The 19,411-nt window shown below is 40.8% G+C and overlaps 1 protein-coding gene across 1 annotated transcript; it reads left to right on the forward strand.

Annotated features, from left to right (window-relative positions):
- Positions 1 to 11,380: 11,380 nt before the first annotated feature.
- On the forward strand, positions 11,381 to 16,865 carry LOC131222571 (uncharacterized). Its single transcript, XM_058217701.1, has 5 exons — positions 11,381 to 12,010; positions 12,102 to 12,407; positions 12,628 to 12,786; positions 14,682 to 14,879; positions 16,236 to 16,865. The coding sequence occupies exons 1-5, from the start codon at positions 11,573 to 11,575 to the stop codon at positions 16,647 to 16,649; spliced, it is 1,515 nt and encodes a 504-aa protein (XP_058073684.1). The 5' UTR covers positions 11,381 to 11,572; the 3' UTR covers positions 16,650 to 16,865.
- The last annotated feature ends 2,546 nt before the right edge of the window (positions 16,866 to 19,411 follow it).

The following is a 19,411-nucleotide window of genomic DNA, read 5'->3' on the forward strand; positions in this document are numbered from 1 at the left end:
CATCGAACACCCCATGTGCACACCCAATCACTTGGCCTGCACAAACGGGGCCCATGAGATTATACAACAACATGCTCTGCAGCGGCCAGCTTTCTGTCCTGGCATAGGAATCTGATTCCTGATCAGATCCATCAATTCCTTAAGGGAAAGGGAAAAAAAATCAATTTCAAATACCTGTATATGCAACTGGAAACTATCTGACAATATACCTGGGAACAAACGCATGCTAAACCCAAAAAGGGTTTCAACAATGCAAATCCCAAAAATGGGATTCGACAATGCAAATCCCTAATCAGGTATTCTAAATTGCAGAAAGCAACAGCAAGAAGGGAAAAGGTTTACATCATACTTGAGAATCGAAGATTCACGAGCAGAGGAAGGCCGAACTGCAGCAGAGGAACGAGGAGAGAGAGAGAGAGAGAGAGAGAGAGAGAGAGAGAGAGATGACTAGGATTTTGAGAGGGAGAGCGAGCGGAGAGGGAGAGGGAGATGGAGAGGCAGAGAGAGGGAGGGAGAGGGCGCGCGAGAGGGAGAGGGAGGAAGAGCGAGCGGAGAGGGAGAGCTTGAGAGACTTGAGAGGGAGAATCGGCGCGCGGCTGGAGATGAAAGGGCAGAAATGAAAGTAGATTTTATTTTCTTTTTTTCTTCTTATAGGACCCTTTACCCGCAGATGTTAAAACCGGCTGCCAGCAAACGGTAGCCCCATCAGTCGGCTAAGCTACACTTTCTTGTAGTGTATCTCCACTCAGTCTACCAGGTGAGCTATGGATCTAGGTGTCTAAAATCACTTTTGGATCTAAAATCATACTGTATATTAACATCATTATCTAAGACTAATTGGCCATTTTACCATATCTCATAGGCAACTAGTCGTAAAAGTGTGAGCCAGCCTACCTTAGCTTGTCAATCTCATCCAACCTGATCAGAGTGGTCATTACACCATAAAAGTGGTGTGGTCTAATGTCTCAAAAATGTCTATAACAGGTACTGATGATGCCAATTGGTCCCATTGAGCAGATGTAGTTGCTATCAAAATATGAAAACAAATTTAATTGATTGTTGTACATTTTTGGAAGTTGCTACTCGATAGCATCAAAGGATTTTCAATGTATGTCAATGCCAATGAAGAACCCAACGGAGGTGCATGCAATTTTGTGTAAGTGCACGGTTGACAATTCATTTCGATTTGATATTATATAAATCGGGTGTAAATGAAATTAGGAATGAGATTATGATTTTATAAGTTGTTCCAAATGGTTCAAAGGTATAAATAGGGTTTCAAAGGAGATTCAAGGTTGTTCAAATTGGTAAGATCTGTTATCCCTCTTGTAGTATTGTTTTTATAGTGTATTACTTGTCACTTTATGTAATAATTTTTTTTTCTTGAAAGAATTTTTACACATAAAATTTGGATTGACTTTTTGTTTGATTTGTTTGCCAAATTGTAATTACTTTGCTTGATTATGTTCCGTGTGTTTCCGTGAATCCCAACAAGTGGGGCACTAAAATTTAGGCTTATCCAACCACTATAGGTTTCCACTGTTTGCTATGGTGGGGCCCACCCATTTTAGATTATTCTGAATCCAATATTTATGGTGTATGGACGCTGATGGATTCAGCACACCGGCAAAATGAAAACATCGTGACTTATGAAAAATTGTAGGGCACCGCACATCAGCTGATGTATTGTTCGCTGATGCACATGATTTATTACATGTGGGCCAATGGTTCACTGATTCCAAACAATTCTCATTTTCCAGGTGATCCAAACCGTTCATCTGACAGGGCACATTTTGGGCAACACAGTAGTTGGCGAGCTCATCTTGTCAACCGTTGGATCGATCTGCACAAAGTGGCTTATCATAACCTTACAATTTCTGTTCCCTGTATATCTTGAGAGGAATTGTAGGTCAGGCACAAAGGTTATTACATGTAGGGTTAATGGAGTGATCCAAGCCACTCGTCTAACAACAGGCCTTACGATGTAGTCCACTTGATGTTTGGACTCGTTGCCTGGGTCATTCAACACTAGCCCAGACCGAGTCCCGCAGGAATTCCAAGCTTTTTCGGTTATCCAAGCCGTTTGAGTCGAATTTCAAAATGTCTGTCTCTAGTCTTACCGTTCCAGTTCAAGTTCCTTTTACGGCATAACATTCAATCTCCACCATAGATTTCAAATCCTTACTATCTATTTTTTTGTTAAGAATTTCTTGAAATTATAAATTTTCGAATCTTTCCATTCATTGATTTAGGGCCCATTTTTTAAAGGCGGATTTGGGATTATTTAGATTCTAGTTGATTTGGAATTTTTAGATATGCTTAGATTTAAAATCCTGCCAATCCAAAGACATTGATTTGATGGGGCTCACATAGGATGACCCCATTTTGGAGAAAATAATCTCAACAAAAAGAACCTTCTCAAGCCTTTTACTGCTTCAGAGGAAGTGGTGCACTATCTTGTTCTCGAGAGATCATTTGTTTGCCACCTTCTCATTGCCTACTCATACTGGCTCCGTGAGTCCCACTATGGTGTTTGTATTTTATCTATTCATTTTTTATTATCATTTTAGGACATGAGCTAAAAAATGAGACAGTTCAAAATCTCAAGTAAACCACACCAAATGAAAATAATAGTGATTAGACATCCATCATTGAAAACTTCACAAGAGTTCATTGGGTGATCGTGATCTAATGAATAGTTGGATATTAATTTATTAAATAAATATTACAGTGGCCTGGATAAGTTTTTAATGGTCGGTGTCCGATCACCACTGTTTCAGATCTGCTTTACTTTTGGCTAATTCCTAGAAAATGAGCTGATAAAATGAATGGATGGCGTGTACATCATGGTGGACCCACAGATCACCGTCCAGTTTCGTTTTTTTCTTTTTTCTTTTTTTTTTTACCCCTTTCGGGAGATGTGCATGGACCACCCAGGTGGGGCACATTATTCCAACGCTTTCAATGACTGAACCACGGGCCCACTTTAGTCACTTTAAAACCCAAACGGCGCTCTGCAAGCACTCGACCAAGCATCAATGTATCACGTAATGCCACCCTTCATATTTATGAGGAGTTACTCACGCGGCATATAACGCTTGATGCTCAGGCACTCAGACGTTGTACACGTGGCACATATAACCGCAAATAAAACCGTTTAGATTGTGCAGCCCACTGTCACCAAGTCATATTCCGATTATTAGATTGTTTGAAGAATACGGCCATTTGATATGTTCATTTTTAACCATCTAATAAATATTTACCAATCCAATAATCAGATAATCAAATAAGATTAATTTTTGGTGTATGAACCATCTATAATAGATATCATAATTTGGACGGTTTAATTTGATTATTTGTATGCCACTTGTTCAATTCCTTAGTAACTTCTAGGTGCCTGCGTGTCATCCATTACAGCCGTTCAGAGCATCAAAGTTTTCTCGTTATTTATTGGATGTGCCAATTCCTCAGCTTCAAATTCTGTTATTCAGTAGTAAATTATTCAGAACAAAAGTCACCTCGCCTTCCTGCAACTCACGTAGAGAGAGGAGTTGAATTGAGAGAAGGGAACCATCACATGGTTCCGAGTGTGGGAGCCATGTGGGGCCACTGTGATTTTGTTCTGCGCCATCCAAACCGTCCATTAGATGCATCTAGCTGTGTTCGGCCTTTATACCAACAGCCATCTTGAATTAATTGAGGTAGGCCACACTAAATTAAATAACAGGGAACATAAGAAGAGTAACACCCACCATAGATGGAATGTGTGGTCCATCATGTTATATATATGGAAGGGTAACACCACGTAAACTAATAGGTTTGGGGCATGTTTGTACATTGATCTCGTGTTGTCCCATAAGATTATTATTTGGATAGAGAAAAATCATTAATTGATACTCAGGCAAAGTGTGATGGATGATACACAGGTACATACGAATACTTTTAAATTGCAGATGTATAATACAAGTATTTAAATTAGACCGTCCAAATTATGTGTTCCACGTTAAATGCATTGTTGAACAAAGATTGAGCTTATTTGATGACGTGACTATTAGATCTGTGGACATTTATTGGACAATCCATTAAAATAAAATAAAATAAATCCCAATCATTTTATTTCAACATATAAGCATCACTAATCAGTAGTTAGGATTATAAAAACAATTTGATTTTTGGAATATATAAATGGGCAAAAGTGCATTTTACAGTTTAGCTGGTTTACTTTCAGTTAATTAATGTCAGGTTTACCACTTTGGAGTGTCGAGATATTCTGATTAAAGTATTCATAATAAAGTATGTAATGGCCGTTAGATAAAACTGCTATATGTTACCAGGTTGGAGATTTTGTAACGGTCCTATAACAGTCCTGTAACGAATCATAACAGTTTTGTAACTGTTTCATAACAATCTTATAATATACTTTTTTGAAATATAAAAAACAGACTATAATGACTGATACAGAGGCTGTAATGGCTGTTACGATCACCATTACTGTTTTATTAATTTTTATAACAGTTATTGTCGCTCACTTTATAATGTCCTATAGTTTACCTGAGTTTTTAATCCTTCTCCTTCTTTGTTTTATTTAAATTTTATTTTATACATATCATATCTTACCATGAGATGTTGACAAAAATGGATGGGCTGAGGATTTTTCACAAACTCTACAGTGGCCCCTCCTAGCTTCCTACTGTAGGAAGTGTAAGTGGAAGGCAATGTCGTCCGACCATTTTACGGTTCCACTTATAGATCATAGGTGGACCCCTGACAGCTCAACATACGGTGATTACCATACTCTGATTTTGCCTGTGTATGGAAGCTTTTCTCATTGCAACTCGTACGAGATCCTGACCATTATTCAGGGGAGCAGAGACCACTTCGCACGTGACCTGGTGCAAAAATCAAGCTAGCTTGCTTTTCAGGTGGCCCCCCACGTGCCGCGGGATACAGACTGTTGGCCAATAACAATCCAGTTATACCATTAAAGCTTTCTCATTTATGTATACCATTACCACCGGTATTGATTTATTTGCTCGGATGGTCCCCGTGATGGGGCCACGTCTCTTGGACCTACGACACGTGGCAGTTTGAGACCTGCATCACACACACAAGCTACTCGTGAAGGGGAGCGGATGAGGTGTTACCCGGGTAACACGTTAGTGGGTGTTACTCTTACTTTGGGGGCCACCTTGACAATTTTTTGTTTATCCACACCGTCCATCTGGTTTCCCAGACAATTTTAGGAGTTATTTGAAAAAATTAAGGAGATCCAAATCTAAGATGGACCACACCACAGGAAACAGCGGTGATCGAACGTTCACCATTAAAAACTTCAAAGGGCCAACTGTAAGAAGATATATAATGTTTATTTTCCATCCAACCCGTTGACAATGTCAAACAGATCTGGATGAAGGTAAAATACAAAGACGTTATTGATCCAAAACTTGTGCCGTGAAAAAATATTTTAATGGTTAGTCATCACTTTTTCCATTGGTGTGGTCCACCGAAGATTTGATTCTATTTAATATTTTAAATAACGCATTCAAATGGTCTGTAAAAACGTACGAACGGCGTGGATATACAATTCATCAATGTAGGCCACACATGGTAAGGGTAAAACCCGCACCAGATCCGCTACCCGTGAAGTTTCATGCGGAAGTTAAGTGGAGTTATATTGATATGTGTGAAAAATCCACCCCGTCCATCCGGTTTTTTCATCCACCGTTGAAACATTTGTGGTCCACAGAACTTTTAATCAGGCTAATATTTTGTGTTTTCAACTCATCCTAAGTGAGAATGACCTTATGAACGCTTTAGATGGCATGTAAACAAAAAGGTGGACCTTGAGAAGGTTTCAACGGTAGTCATTGCTATCTTCGCTTTTTCCTGTCGTGTGGTCCACCTGAGTTTTCTATCCAACTCAGTTTTGGACTTAAGCCATGTTATGACCTGTAAAAACGGATGGACAGATTGGATTTCTCACAGTCATCACGGTGGGCCCCACCTATCTTCCTTCCGTAGGAAGTGTAGAAGGCAATACGCGTCCGGGGTAGCCAATACGCGCACGACCGGGGCATGATTTGTCAGGTCAGATAAATGATAAAAAATAACAAACGATCCACCTTCAACGGCACGCACGTATAAAAAACGAAATGATCAAGACAACGTTGTATGTTAAGTTGGCATACAACATTTGTATTTTTCACTTATGCTTAACTTCTGTGTGAAATCCCAGCCGTGAAAATAGTGTACCGTACAATGAAGGTCATGTAAAAGGATACTAGATCAATTCATTCATCAATTTGGCCACACGTATATGTTTGGCTATACCGTCGGTTTCCCACTGATTTACAATATATAGAGTATCTAACAAATGGGTCATCCTATTTTTCATCTTAATTATTTATATGACTTTTATAATCCTTTTGACCGTTCGGATTTGATTGAAAATTATCACGTAAGCATTAAGTGAAAATAATGCGTGTTGAGTTAACATACACCGTTGCGTACGATAATTTCGCAAAAATCAAAATAAGGACCCCGGAACTAGAGAACACAGTACCTTGAAGTAACTCATCGTCGGTCGTAAATTGATAATATAATGATACACACGCCTCACGAGATTTCGAAATCGTTTCTGCCACGTTTCACCGTTCTGGCCTGGGTGCATGCCACGTCACCTATGGGGAATTGGCTCTGAGAGCTTCACGTGTAGGGAATGGAGTGTGATATAATAGAGGTCTAAGATGATCTTCTCCATATACGTGGCAAGGAAAATGGATTGGGACCGATCATCTATGGAGCATTGCCATGGATGGCCCACCTATCTAATACTTCCCCCGTAAGATGATGCATTCCATTAGTTTTAGCCGCTTCTCTTCTGACCGTTCACCTTTAACAAACTTACGTTGTGTTTACCATGCTTTTGAAGGAAAACAGTACTTGGATGGATTGGATCTTCCGACCGTTGCAGGGTCTGTTATATGGTCCACCTATTGTAGGATCAAGTAGATTAGACCCACCTTCCCCTCTATTACGATCCACGACCATCATGTGTTAAATCCACTCCATCCATCATGTAGGATCAACGGTATAATTCTATTGGGAGAAAAATCATTCATATCCACAACTCAGGTGGTCCACACCCCATTGAAAAAGAATAGAGATGTAACGTCAACCGTAGGATTGTGTTTGGGCCCACCATGGTTTGTATCTTTCATAAAGAGTGAACATGAGGTTAGACTCATCGGGGAATGTGCAGAATCAGCCTTATATGAATGTCTTGTGGGCAAAAACGCATGAACTTGTAGGTTTTGGGCACAAGTTTACATTGTTTCCATTGGACTCTCCCACCTAAGTTCTCCATCAGGCTTACCTCTTGCATGTACGGTTAATATAACTGTTATCACCTGATGGACGGAGCGGATTTCACATATACCGCATGGCCTACCCAAACAGCTTGGGTATTTTACGCACGGAAGAAGAACTGGTGTTGTCCGACTATTCGGGTCCATTAGGGTGGAATCCTCACACGATGGTATGAGGATGGATGCGTGAGAGATCGGAGCCATTCATCAGATGATGCCACTGGTACATGTTGTGTCCGGGAATTAAAGCCCAGTTCAATTAGCATGTGGGTCACACGTGTAAAATATAAATGGAGGATCAGGGGTTGACTGATGGTAAGAATTGAGCTGTCAACGGATACCCGAATCCGCGGGTACCTGACGTACACGGCCCGTTTTAAAGGGTGGGGACGTATTTTTCGAACCTAATATGAGCCATTTTATATTTAACCGTTTTGAACTGTTTACTACACCTGTTCCAAATTTAGAAAAATATAGGTGCAGATATTAATGGGGATTCATTTCCTGAGATTGAAAGTAATGGAACCATTGAAGTAGGGATGTATTTTAAGCGGGACAAACTCTTGAAAGTGCAATCCGACGGTGGACCACAGTCACAAATATCACCTCTCAAATGGGCCATATTAACAGATATCACCAATCAAAATGATTCTGGGGTTTGGATTGTGAGAGTTATGGTCCATTACACCTTAACATGGTCGTCATTGCCATCTTCATCATCTGTGCCTTATCCAACTAATGGGGGTTGCTTACATAAATTTTGTTGGGCCGTTCTACCTTGTCGAGCTTCAAATCTTTCATTAAATTCGCTCACACTCTCTTGAGCCTTCTTATTTTTATTTATCGGTGTTACTCTTAAGTTTCCTTTTATACATTCATTTATACCTCTCTCCATTTTTGTTTTTAATACTCATACATCTCAACATTCTCATTTTAGTTACATTATTCCAATTGACATGATGCTCCTTAACTGCCCAACACTCTATCTCATAAAAACATGCTTAATCTTAAAACTATTCTAAAAAATTTCCTCTTCAATTTTGTTAAAATGTAGTTATGACACAAAACATTTTTTTTTTCTTCCGGTTACCTTCTTAGTACACAAAACATTGATGGCACATCCACTCCATCCACTCGGCTTTAATTCTATGAACAATATCCTTTTGAAACTCTTCATGGTTAATGATATCAACAATGGTCATTGTAAGGTATTTAGTAGTGAAGAATTTTTATTAAATTCAATATTTCATTCCCCATATTACTAGATTAGCATTCCATGTGCTTTGTTTTCATTTGACTAATTTAAAACATAAATTCTAAATTATCTCTTCATAACTTGTTGTCATGTTATGCCCATCCCTTATCTCATCAACCAAAACCATATCATGTGCAAGCCGAATAGATCTTATTATGTCTTTGAATGAATATTTGGTTAACTTGTCCATAGCCTTTCACAAATTATATGGGCTAATTGGTGTAAGTTTATAGTAATTTAAAATCACTCATCTCTCTCTTGTTGGTCCTCACATCTATTATTGCTCTTTCACGCATATTCTTAATTATGTTCGTTTATTCTTTTGAAACTCATTTCTTTCCCAAGACTCACTAATTATTTAGGGACCTTACCTATATACTTCATCTAAGTTAATAAAGATCATGTGGAGATCCATCCTCCACTTTCTATGTTTTTGTATAAGTTGTCTTCAAAAATAACTTTAATTCTACTTGTTATCGATTGAATTTGGTTGAACCCACAACTCAACTCTTGTAAGTCGTTAAATATGAAAAATGATGGACAATGGGGGCCATCGGTTGTGGCTAGGGACCCTCTAATACCTAAGTTAAATTAACAAACCTAAGGTAAATGTGACTAGAGTTGAGATTCTTGTGTGTACTTTTTTTCTCAGGTGAAATGATGTATGTATAGGTTTTTCTAGGTAGGTTACTTATATGAGTGGATCCGCTAGATACGTTGGAGGAGCCTGTATTGGAATAAAAATCTGTTCTTGAAAGCGTCTCCAATTTTACCCCAATCGGCATAATTTTCGACTAAGATCTTATCGGATCAATTTTGCTCTTATATGATGCGAGATTCTCTATTGATATTTTTGTTCCAAGGTTAAGGTTGGTGTTCGAGGTTAACCTCGGTTATATACTTTAGTCGAGATAATTAGATCAGTTGATGAATCTTATTACTGCACTTTGAGGACCGATTCAACTAAGCAAAAGAGTCATTCATCGAAACCCAGCTTAGCTCCTTCATTAGTAAACGCATTGGTAGCTCGTGAAGGTTGTTTTGCCGATTTTTGTCATGTATCTCATATGGCTAGTTGGTTCAATTTTTCTCATACCTCTACCTTCATAAGAGGCAAATTTATATTTAAGACTGCTATGACTTTGCATATATTGCAATAGGCCATTGACAAAGTGCAAGACTATGATTTAGGTCATCTTTGAATTGTGGCTCACATGATTAACTATCTTAGTGACCCATACTTTTCCCCACGCTACACAGTGTCATTGTTGAATGTTTTGGCACAGCGAATGCTTTTTCCAAACATAAAAGATTGTGCAACATTAGGCTCACTTAAGCGTTAGCCAAGCTAACTCTAAAGAAGAGAGTATGCAAAAGACTAAAACAGGAATAAAGAATTATACTCATGATTAATAACCATCCATCCTCATCCCCTGCCACTTTTCCTCCATACGGCTAGTGTCTCTCCTACAGCATCTCTAAATCTCCAAAACTCAAAATTAATTGAATTTATGTTAATTCAAAATACTATTGTAATCAATCTTCTTTAAATAATATAAATTGGATCCTCCGTCTGTAAGACATTGGATTCATATTAATTACGAAGCCTTTTACATATATCAGAGCAGAAGTTTAGCTACTGATGGGTGGGGGTCTCATTTTTTTTATATATGACACTTCAGGGATACCATCTCAGTCTTTGAACCTAGGTTTCAGGTCAGGTTTGAGTCAAACAAGGATATTTATATAGTCCGGATCACTCGATGAATGGATTAAATCTACACACGTGCACCCCTTTGACACATACATGGTTTCCAAATTGACTCTCTTATATGTGTTAGGTCACAGTCTTTGTTGGATTCGCTTACCCATCATGTCTTTTGGACCTTGGGTTGGACTGAGATTTGGGTTGGGATCAGGTAAAACAAGGGTATTTATATGATTGAGCTGAACAGAATGAATATATTAGATTACACATGATTTGGCAAAAGTTGCTGCCTTTCTTATAAAAATGCTCAATTCCAACCGGTTGGATAATAAGTTGCCATCCATCCATTGGAAAACTTCGTTGTCCCGTGCGTGCAACATCCAACTCGTTGAATAGGTGGGCCCAACATGACCGTCTCCTTGTGTAAATATTATCTCAATCCACTGAAGAGCTTATCCATTGTGTGTCCCACTTGATTCAAGGGTTCACATTAAATTTAAAGCCATTTCAAAACTCAGGTGGGCTCCGCAGACTGTATTTAGACGCTTCAGGCATGATTTCCCTGGTTTCAGATGGTGTCACCAACTTGTATTCCGGATAGGGCTGATTTTTGGGACGTCGTATAGCCTAAAGGGGACCCACCAAATGCAGGGTGTGGATGTACGACACCCATCTTGGTGGGGCCCACAAGCTCGACCTCGGTTAGTTTTGCTGGCTGAATGTAAACAGTTGATCTAACCATTCCTTTCGCAGTTCACTGATTGGATGGTGAAACCATATCCAATGGGGTTCCATTCCTGGCAATGACCGTTACAGAAGGTGGCCCACCAGAACAAGAATCTCAATCTCCTAGCATGTTCGCCACGTGTACGGCGGCGATAGAACATCAACTCCCACCTAATTTACATGAAAGATAAACCACCAACCCAGCGAATATTCATCATTTCATCTTGTTTTAGCCATTGTTTGAATACTCGGGGGCATTTTAGTCCAAAACGGTCTTCAAATTTTCAAAAAAATAAAATAAAAAGGAAAGCTCATTTAAATCTCCTTTTACAGAAAACGAGAAGCACGCCTGCGTCCTTCAATCTCTTTTATCCTATCCCATCTCTGCCCCTCTCCTATCCGTTAACAAAACCACCATCATTTCAAATCCATCAAAATCCCCAAACCTCATTTTCTCCATTTAAAATCCTAACGGAAGGAAGAAGGATAAGGACAAGGAAAGAGAAGAAAGAGAAAATGTCTGTAAGAAAACCGAAATGGCATCCGCCGCCTCCTCCAAGCCCTAGAATCCTCCACCTCCCGAGACGGACCAGACGCTCCAAAACGGCCAAACCGCCGGCTCTAAAACCGGCTTTCATTGAGCCGGATTCCCGCCGCGACAGCCGAGGAAAGCTCGAAGCGCTCTTCGACCAGGAGCGCATCTTCGCTCGCACGGTTCCGATCGTTCTCTTCAACTCTGCAGACTCAGAACGGAGAGACCGAGTCGGAAACGGTGAAGAAAATCGCCGGAACGATGCCGATTTTGAAGACGAGAAGTGGAGGTTCCAGGCAGAGTTCCTCCGAGCGGAATGCAATTTCCTGCGGATGGAAAGAGAGATCGCTCTGAAGAAGCTGGAACGGAATCGGTTGCAGACGGAAAGGACCTTGCAGTCCGCTGTAGAAACACTTGTCTCGGTTCGTGCCGGGTTTTCCATTTTATTACTTTTTTTCCCGTTGGATTCAGAAACGGATTGTGTAAATCGTCGTGTTTTTTCTTGGATTTTAGGGGCGGAAGAAGATCTACGACGAGAAAGATCTTGGTCTACTGCTGGAAGAGGAGATCGAGGATCTAGAAGAGAAGCTGGAGGAGCTGCAGAGAAGCTCTGGAGTTAGATTCGAGCATCGAAAATGTGGCAATTTCGATAGGCAGGCGTCGGTTCTCCGTCGACGACTCGAGAAGATCGAAGGTGTCGCAGAAGAAAAGAGATGCGTGAGGGAGATCAGGGAAATGGCGGAGGCGAGTCTGAGGATCGAGAGCTCTTGCAGACTCGAGAAGACTTTCGTAACGGATCGGAAAATCCGGTTCGCAGATGTAAGAAAAGAATAGATTCTTGAAGCTTCCACTTTCCGTTCCGTTGCTTACTTCTTCCATTCTTCTTCTTCTATTTTCCATTCTGAGAATGCTTCTAATTCCTCTCTCTTATTGGATTCCGATTTTCTTTTGGAAATGATATTTTGTTTCCCCAGATTTTGAAAGATTCACACCCTTTTTCTACTCTTTTTTTTTTTCTTCTTTTTTTCTTGCATTGAAGGTGGAAATGCTGCGGAGGAAAATGGAAAGACTGTCGAAAGGGATGTTGGAGAAGATGGAGGAGTACGGTTCTTCAATGCTCTCGAGTAACAGTCCGGCCGCCAGCTCTGCTTCCACTTCCAGGAGAATCGAATTTCCGGAAACTGCAAAACGACAACAGGCAAGATACTAAAATTAAAAAGAGCTCTCTGTATCACGAATCAGGATTACCAGCATGTGTCGCTCCTTGAGGTCCACTTCCCACGTGCTGAGATAGTAATATGAACCCTCCATCTTCTCGGTGCCTACAAAAATGATCCACAATGCAATAATCACCCTCAAATAAGATCCTGACCTTTGATCTCTGAACTTGTATGCGGACCATTGAAAATGATATTTTCAGTAGGATGCTCAGAATCACCGTTAAGCATAAGTTCCGCATGGTTTCTTTTATAGATTAGCACCCAGAATATGGACGGTTCGGATCAACCTTTTTCGGTAAGTGGGGCCCAGTGAGGTGACGCATGCGGGTCATCCTACATGAGAAAGAATGAAAATGGGGATTAAATGGTAAGCCGCGGATCTCAGACGAACTTTGGTTGGCGCCGTACTGACGGGGACTTCCAACATTCGGTCCTTCTTTAATAATAATGGAAATGGATTAGATGAATTTGCTAAAATGCGCTAGGGTGTTTATAGCAGGGTACTTGTTTTAGTACTCTGCGAAGCCGTGATTCCCAGCTGTCGAGCAGCGCGGGATCCGTTTTGAAAGCTCCCGGCGCCGGAGTAAATGATCACTCTGGGCGCATTTTAGTCCGTTTGGATGCGCATGCATGGACCGGCAGTTGCCTGCCACTGCTGCTACACCTGCCTCCTTTAACCGGCGCCGGGTTTGAGAGATGTCTTTATCTCCAGGCGTGGACGAGCAATGTACTGTAATCCGTACCCATCCGTCATGTGGGCCCTAGCTTAGATGGTGATGGTCAATAGATTGGGTGCGAATTTTGATCCGACTGTTTGGATCTTTTGAGAAACAGTGGGGATTAAACGCCTGCCATTCCTAATGTTTCTTTTGATGTGGCCCACCTAAGTCTTGAATATGCCTATTTTTGATCTCTTAACGTAGCATATAAGCCTTTGAAACTGATGAACGGAATGGATTTCACATGGACATAGTGTTGGGCCCAACAGAGCTTTGCATTGCACGAACTCCAACACACAAGGGGTTACAGGAAAGTCGCGGCTCGTTAGTAATGGCAGTCAGTCACCGCACATACATGATATTATAATGGCAATTATTTTGCTAATCAAAAGCTAATTAACTAATCAAACTTACTAAAGTAATAATAGCTGTAATAGTAATTAAATATACTAATAAAATACTATAATTATGGTATTACGTATATGAGCTTTGCTAAGCCTATTCACGTGTGCAATAAAGCTCACGTACATGACACACATGTGCCAGCATGGCATGATAGTTCCAATATCCAAACCATCCACCAGAACAGCACCATAACATTGATAACCTAGCCCAAGAATCGGGTTTATCCACTGGTCAGGGGACTGCTTACTGATTGGACAAGATTTTATTGTGGGGGAATATGTGTCTGGTCTACCTGATGGATGGACTAGATCTTGCACGTGTGCAGTGCTGGCAAACGTGTGGCGTGTACACTAGCATTAATTATTAGTTTAATTGTTAAATAAAGGCGAGAAATGCTCCATTGCTGTCGGAGCAATTCATGTAGACCTGACAATTAGATCGATAAAATTATTGATTGGACATATTTTTTTATAAATGATCTTGACCGTTGATATAAAATATCGATGATCAAATGATTCTTATTTGTCAGAGTATCCAAGCTTTTATCTGAGTGCATCTTTAAACGAATTGCTGGATTACCCAACGGATCTTTTGCTAAGCGGATTATCCGATGGGTTCCATGCAAATAAACTGCCATAACTTCCACAGTATTGAGGATCGACCACTTGCGGTGGTCATTCCCGATCCCGATCGCTCCATTTTAGGGTGGTGCCGCTTTCTGTACTGAACCGGGTATTGTGGTCGAGCAGGAAGCGTGCTCGGGGCAGTGTAAGGCGACATTGAGGAAGATCGTGGAGGACGTGCGAGCAGAGACAGAGCAGTGGTCTGAGATGCAAGGAATGCTTGGGAAAGTGAGAGAGGAGATGGAGGAATTGCAGGCTTCCAGGGACTTTTGGGAAGATCGGGCCCTCGAATCCGACGACAAGCTCCAAACCCTCCAAATTGCTGTAAGATCTCCAACCACTCTTTCCCTTATTTCGCGCGCGTGCAGAGAGAGATGCTCACACACAAGTGAGGCACACCACAGAAAAACGACGAACAAACAACCGAAAAACTCCATATTCTCGTGGGGAGCGTGTAATAATGGTTGGATCGACCCTGTGGGGCCCACTGTGATGTATGCTCCTTACATCCACACCATTCATCCATTTTGACAGATCATTTTAGAGCATGATTCCAAAAATGAAGTAGATCCAAATCTTATGTGGACCATACCGCAGGAAACAGTCGTAATCATCCTACCATTAAAAACTTCATGGGGCTCATAGAAATGTTTATTTGCCATCCAACCTATTGATAAGGTCACAAAAACTTAGATGAAGAGACCACACAAATATCAGCTTGATCCAAAACTTTTGTGGCTCATGAGAATTCCTGCAATATGGTCCACCTGAGCTATGGATCTGCTTCATTTTTATTATCCTGTACTAAATGAGCTTGCAGAACGGCTGAACGGCGTGGATATAAGGCATATATGTCACGGTAGGCCCCACAGTCAGAGTTAGCATCTGTGTAGATGTACATAAAGTTCTGAAGTCCCAACTGGTTGGACCACAGGTAAACAGTCCACCAGAAAAATCAGTTATTGTAAAAACCAAAAGCCAACCCTATTTACTCATCAGGTGCGCTATGCTATAGAAAAAGATGCCTAGCTATTAATTAAATAGCACAATATAAGTAGGGTCCACTCAATTAATACGTGTGGCTGAATTTCGTACAAGGAAATCCTCTTGATGGGGATAATTTATTAAAGGTTTAGAGATCCAACTTACAGAAAATTTTAGAAGTTAGTGGGTGGATGATAACTTTGTGGTCCAACCAGTTGGGCTGGACGCTTTAGAGAACATCCCAGCCAGCAAAAAGTTCACGGGATCTGGTGGGTCCACCATGGATACCGTTGTTTTATTTCTTTTTTTAACCATCCAGGCATTTTTGATCTTGACAAGCCAATGGTAAAATATATGCGCTGGTCAGGTTGGGTACTGTTCCACCCAAACCTAAATAGGCCAACTTTCTAGCTATAGCCTCACCTGCTTCCCATTTTGCTTAGCCAAACCTGCCTCAGAAGCAGGTTAGGTCTAGTTGACCCTCACAGAAAGGTCTGAAATTTTCACAGCTGTCCAATCTTATTGGATTATTGGGTAGTGGTGGTGGTCCCCACACCTGATGGCAATCTTATTAAGATTGGAAAGTGATAAGATTTCCTCACTGAAAGATTTCTCTATGACTCTGGGACTGATCGTTTCCCTTCATTTCATTTTCGACTTTAAAATCATTCCCAAGTGCGATATATGTCGTTTCAGATGCATGAGTGGAGACAGAAAGCAATTTCCTCAGAGAACAAGGTAACTCAATTGCAGAAGCAAATCTCGGAGCTTCGATCTGAGCTCGAGCTGGAAAGGTTGAGGACCGAACCTGTCAACAGATCCTCACCGAAAGCACCGCCAGATATTCGGAACACAGACCCAGCACGCAAATCATCAGATTTACAAAAGGAGAAGGAGAAGCGTGTTTTGATATGCCGCTTGAAGGAGAATGCTCTAAGCGGCAAGAAAAACGAAGAGAAGGATGAGAAGAGGAGAGTCCGCTCCTGTGGGACAATCCCGAAGCGCTTGCCGCTGCAAGAAATAGGGAATTCTTCCTCCCAGTTGTTTAGGCAGAACAGAGCAGTGTTCCCTTTGCACTCTCCAGAGCTGTCCAAGTCAGATAGTCCTTGAAGTATATGGATAGGATGGAATGGAGAACTGGGACATTAGGTCCATGAACTTGTCACTGCAGGATGTGGGTCTTAACCCCTGGCTCATGAGGTTCGACCCCAAGTTCATCTATGTACTCAAATAGACTAAATGCATTCTGCAATGTGGAGCTCTGGTATCTTCATATATGTAAGCTTCTTGTCCCTTTGGTATATGAGACGTTGTGGGTTTCGTAGATTTTTCAATGGCCTCTTATGCTTGAAATGCTGCAGTTCTTGATTGTGCTTGTGCAACAATTGCTCATGTCCAAGCCTGACTGCTTTGCTAAATGGGTCCAGTATTCCAATCAATTGGTATCAAATGTATGAATCTTATTCAGTCATTCTACTCTAATCAAGGGCAGGCCTTCAATGAGACCCTAGGTTATCAAGGTCTTTTTATACTACATCCAGACATTACCTTTTTGACTCAATTCATTTTCCAGTATCTTATAAAATGCAAAGGAAGTTATTATTATCATTTTCAAGTGTTTGTTTAACAAGAATTATGACTCTTAAATTAACAGTGATATACATTTGTATAGGGAGCAAGTAAAGCAAATTATAATCATTATATTTTCACCTTAAAAATTTATCATTTTTTCAGTGATTTGAAGTAAAATAAATCATGCATCAAAATCATCATTATAGTCAAATGTAAGTGATGTCATCACAAAATTATAGAAGTAAATAATCATTACTTATTTAGAATCATTTACTATTGTGATTGAAAAATCAAACACTTTCGAGTCTTTTCCTTGCCTTTTTAGAACCTTTGGCATGTTCCGATTTGTACGAACTCAATGATTTTTTTAATTTGTTAACTATAGTCAGCCTGCTATTTGATACACAATGAGATAGTGTTTGATTGTAATTGACCTGTGTAATAGGCTATCTCATTGTGCATGCAGGAGTTTTGTGCTCTCGCTGTTGGTCCTTGGCGCAAACAAAAGGGGCCATGGTTTGGGTGGATCTCGGGATCCATGGAAGTCATAGATCGCTAATTGTGGGGCCAATTGTGATGCATGTGCCTTAAATGCACACTGTACATCCATTTGAATAGCTTAATTTAGGGCATGATCCAAAATTGAAGCAAATCCGAATCTAAGGTGAACCATACCATAGGAAATAGTCGTAATTGAATCCCTACCATTAAAAACTTCATATGGGCCAGTGGAATGTTTATTTGCCATTCAAATTGTTAATAAGGTTACAAAGACTTGGATGAATAGAGCACACAAATATTAGCTTAATCAAAAACTTGTGTGGCCCACCAAAAGTTTTTAATGGTTGGTTACCATTATTTCCTGTATTATGGTCCACTTGAGATTTGGATCTACTTCATTTTTGGGAACCATGACCCTAGCTAATATGTGCTTTGAAAATAGAGAGGTTTCTCTTCCTTTAATGTGAAAAGCGAGGCTGGAAATGAGCTGGTTCGACAGAGTGAGAGAAAGAAGCTGAAACTGGAATTTGAGATTATCCGACAGGTTGACAGGTTGACCTATATGGCACATAAATCATAGTGAACCCCATGGTCAAGAATCACACCCACCCGGGGGATCCACCAAGCGGCGCCCTACAAAAGAGGGTTGAGTCAAGTTGACAGCCAGTGTGAAACTTATTCTATAATTTTTAGCTTGAATCTCATCGATATGATATTTCATGAAATTATATCTAAAACCTCTAAATCTCGTAGTGGCCTACTTTAGTTATGGGATGCTGGGAAATTTTTAGTAAATTCTTCCGTGCTGAAGAGGGACATCAGATGAATGGATTAGATGAAATATAAACACCACAGCGCGACCTAAGCAGTTAATGGTGGGCATCCCATCCCAACTGTTTCCAATGGTGTGGCCAACGTGAGTGTTGGGTCATCACGAATTTTGGGTTCTGCCGTAGACAGGAGGAAATGCACGTGATGGATAGGGTGGATCTCATGAAAGTTATACCCACATGGCTCTCAGTCACCGAAAGTAAGCTAGTATGGTTGGGGGCAATTTCCCATCTAGCGACTGCATTGGAGATCTGTACAACCGTCTGGCATCCAACCCGTATTGAGCCACACCTAATGTTCACCGCACATAACAGCAATAAGTTCAACCCCAGACTCTGGCTGGTCCCACCACCGGAATAATGTAGAATCGTGTCTAAATTCAATGGTTGTCGCACAACTGAGTTTTAGGTCAGTCCTGGCCTCGCCTGATTCATCAACGTATTAGTTGGGAAAGGTTCCTATGGTGGGCGTCCTCATCCCTACGGTTCGCCGTGGTGTGGCCCACCTAAGTTTTGGATTTCAATCTGATTTTTGGGCCCACCTGAGTTTAGTGAAGCTACAACACCTGATCTCTTTCTCCATTAATGTTCCATTACTTGGACGGTCAGGGACCAACGTTGAAATTTTCGTTCCGAATCCAGCTATAAACGTGATTCTGATATAACCGGGTGGAGAAAGATTATGGTAGAGTTTATAAACCTATCTCGCACCAAGTGCAAGGTTTAAACTATGTTTGAAACCGGTATGTATCGCCCGATACGGCACTGTCCAATCAACGAAATGGTATGTATTGGCCCAAAACAGCCAGGCAGTGATACGGATCAATACCGATGGTGAATGATGTGATACGCCAAAGCTGATTTTTAAACCATAGATGGCAGTGGACCCAGCACAGGCATTACATTGTGATGAAATTTCCACCGTTGCAATGTCTGGGCCATATGACAACTATCAAAGGTGGAAAATAA

Source organism: Magnolia sinica, chromosome 13, assembly GCF_029962835.1.
Source record: "Magnolia sinica isolate HGM2019 chromosome 13, MsV1, whole genome shotgun sequence".
Lineage (NCBI taxonomy): Eukaryota > Viridiplantae > Streptophyta > Magnoliopsida > Magnoliales > Magnoliaceae > Magnolia > Magnolia sinica.

What these genes read in the sequence shown, in the direction of transcription:
- LOC131222571 (XM_058217701.1), top strand. Translation starts at nt 11,573, where the DNA reads ATGTCTGTAAGAAAACCGAAATGGCATCCGCCGCCTCCTCCAAGCCCT. An exon ending in AAACTGCAAAACGACAACAG is followed by an intron (nt 12,787 to 14,681) that starts GCAAGATACTAA and finishes GTGGTCGAGCAG; the next exon opens with GAAGCGTGCTCGGGGCAGTG. An exon ending in TCCAAACCCTCCAAATTGCT is followed by an intron (nt 14,880 to 16,235) that starts GTAAGATCTCCA and finishes ATGTCGTTTCAG; the next exon opens with ATGCATGAGTGGAGACAGAA.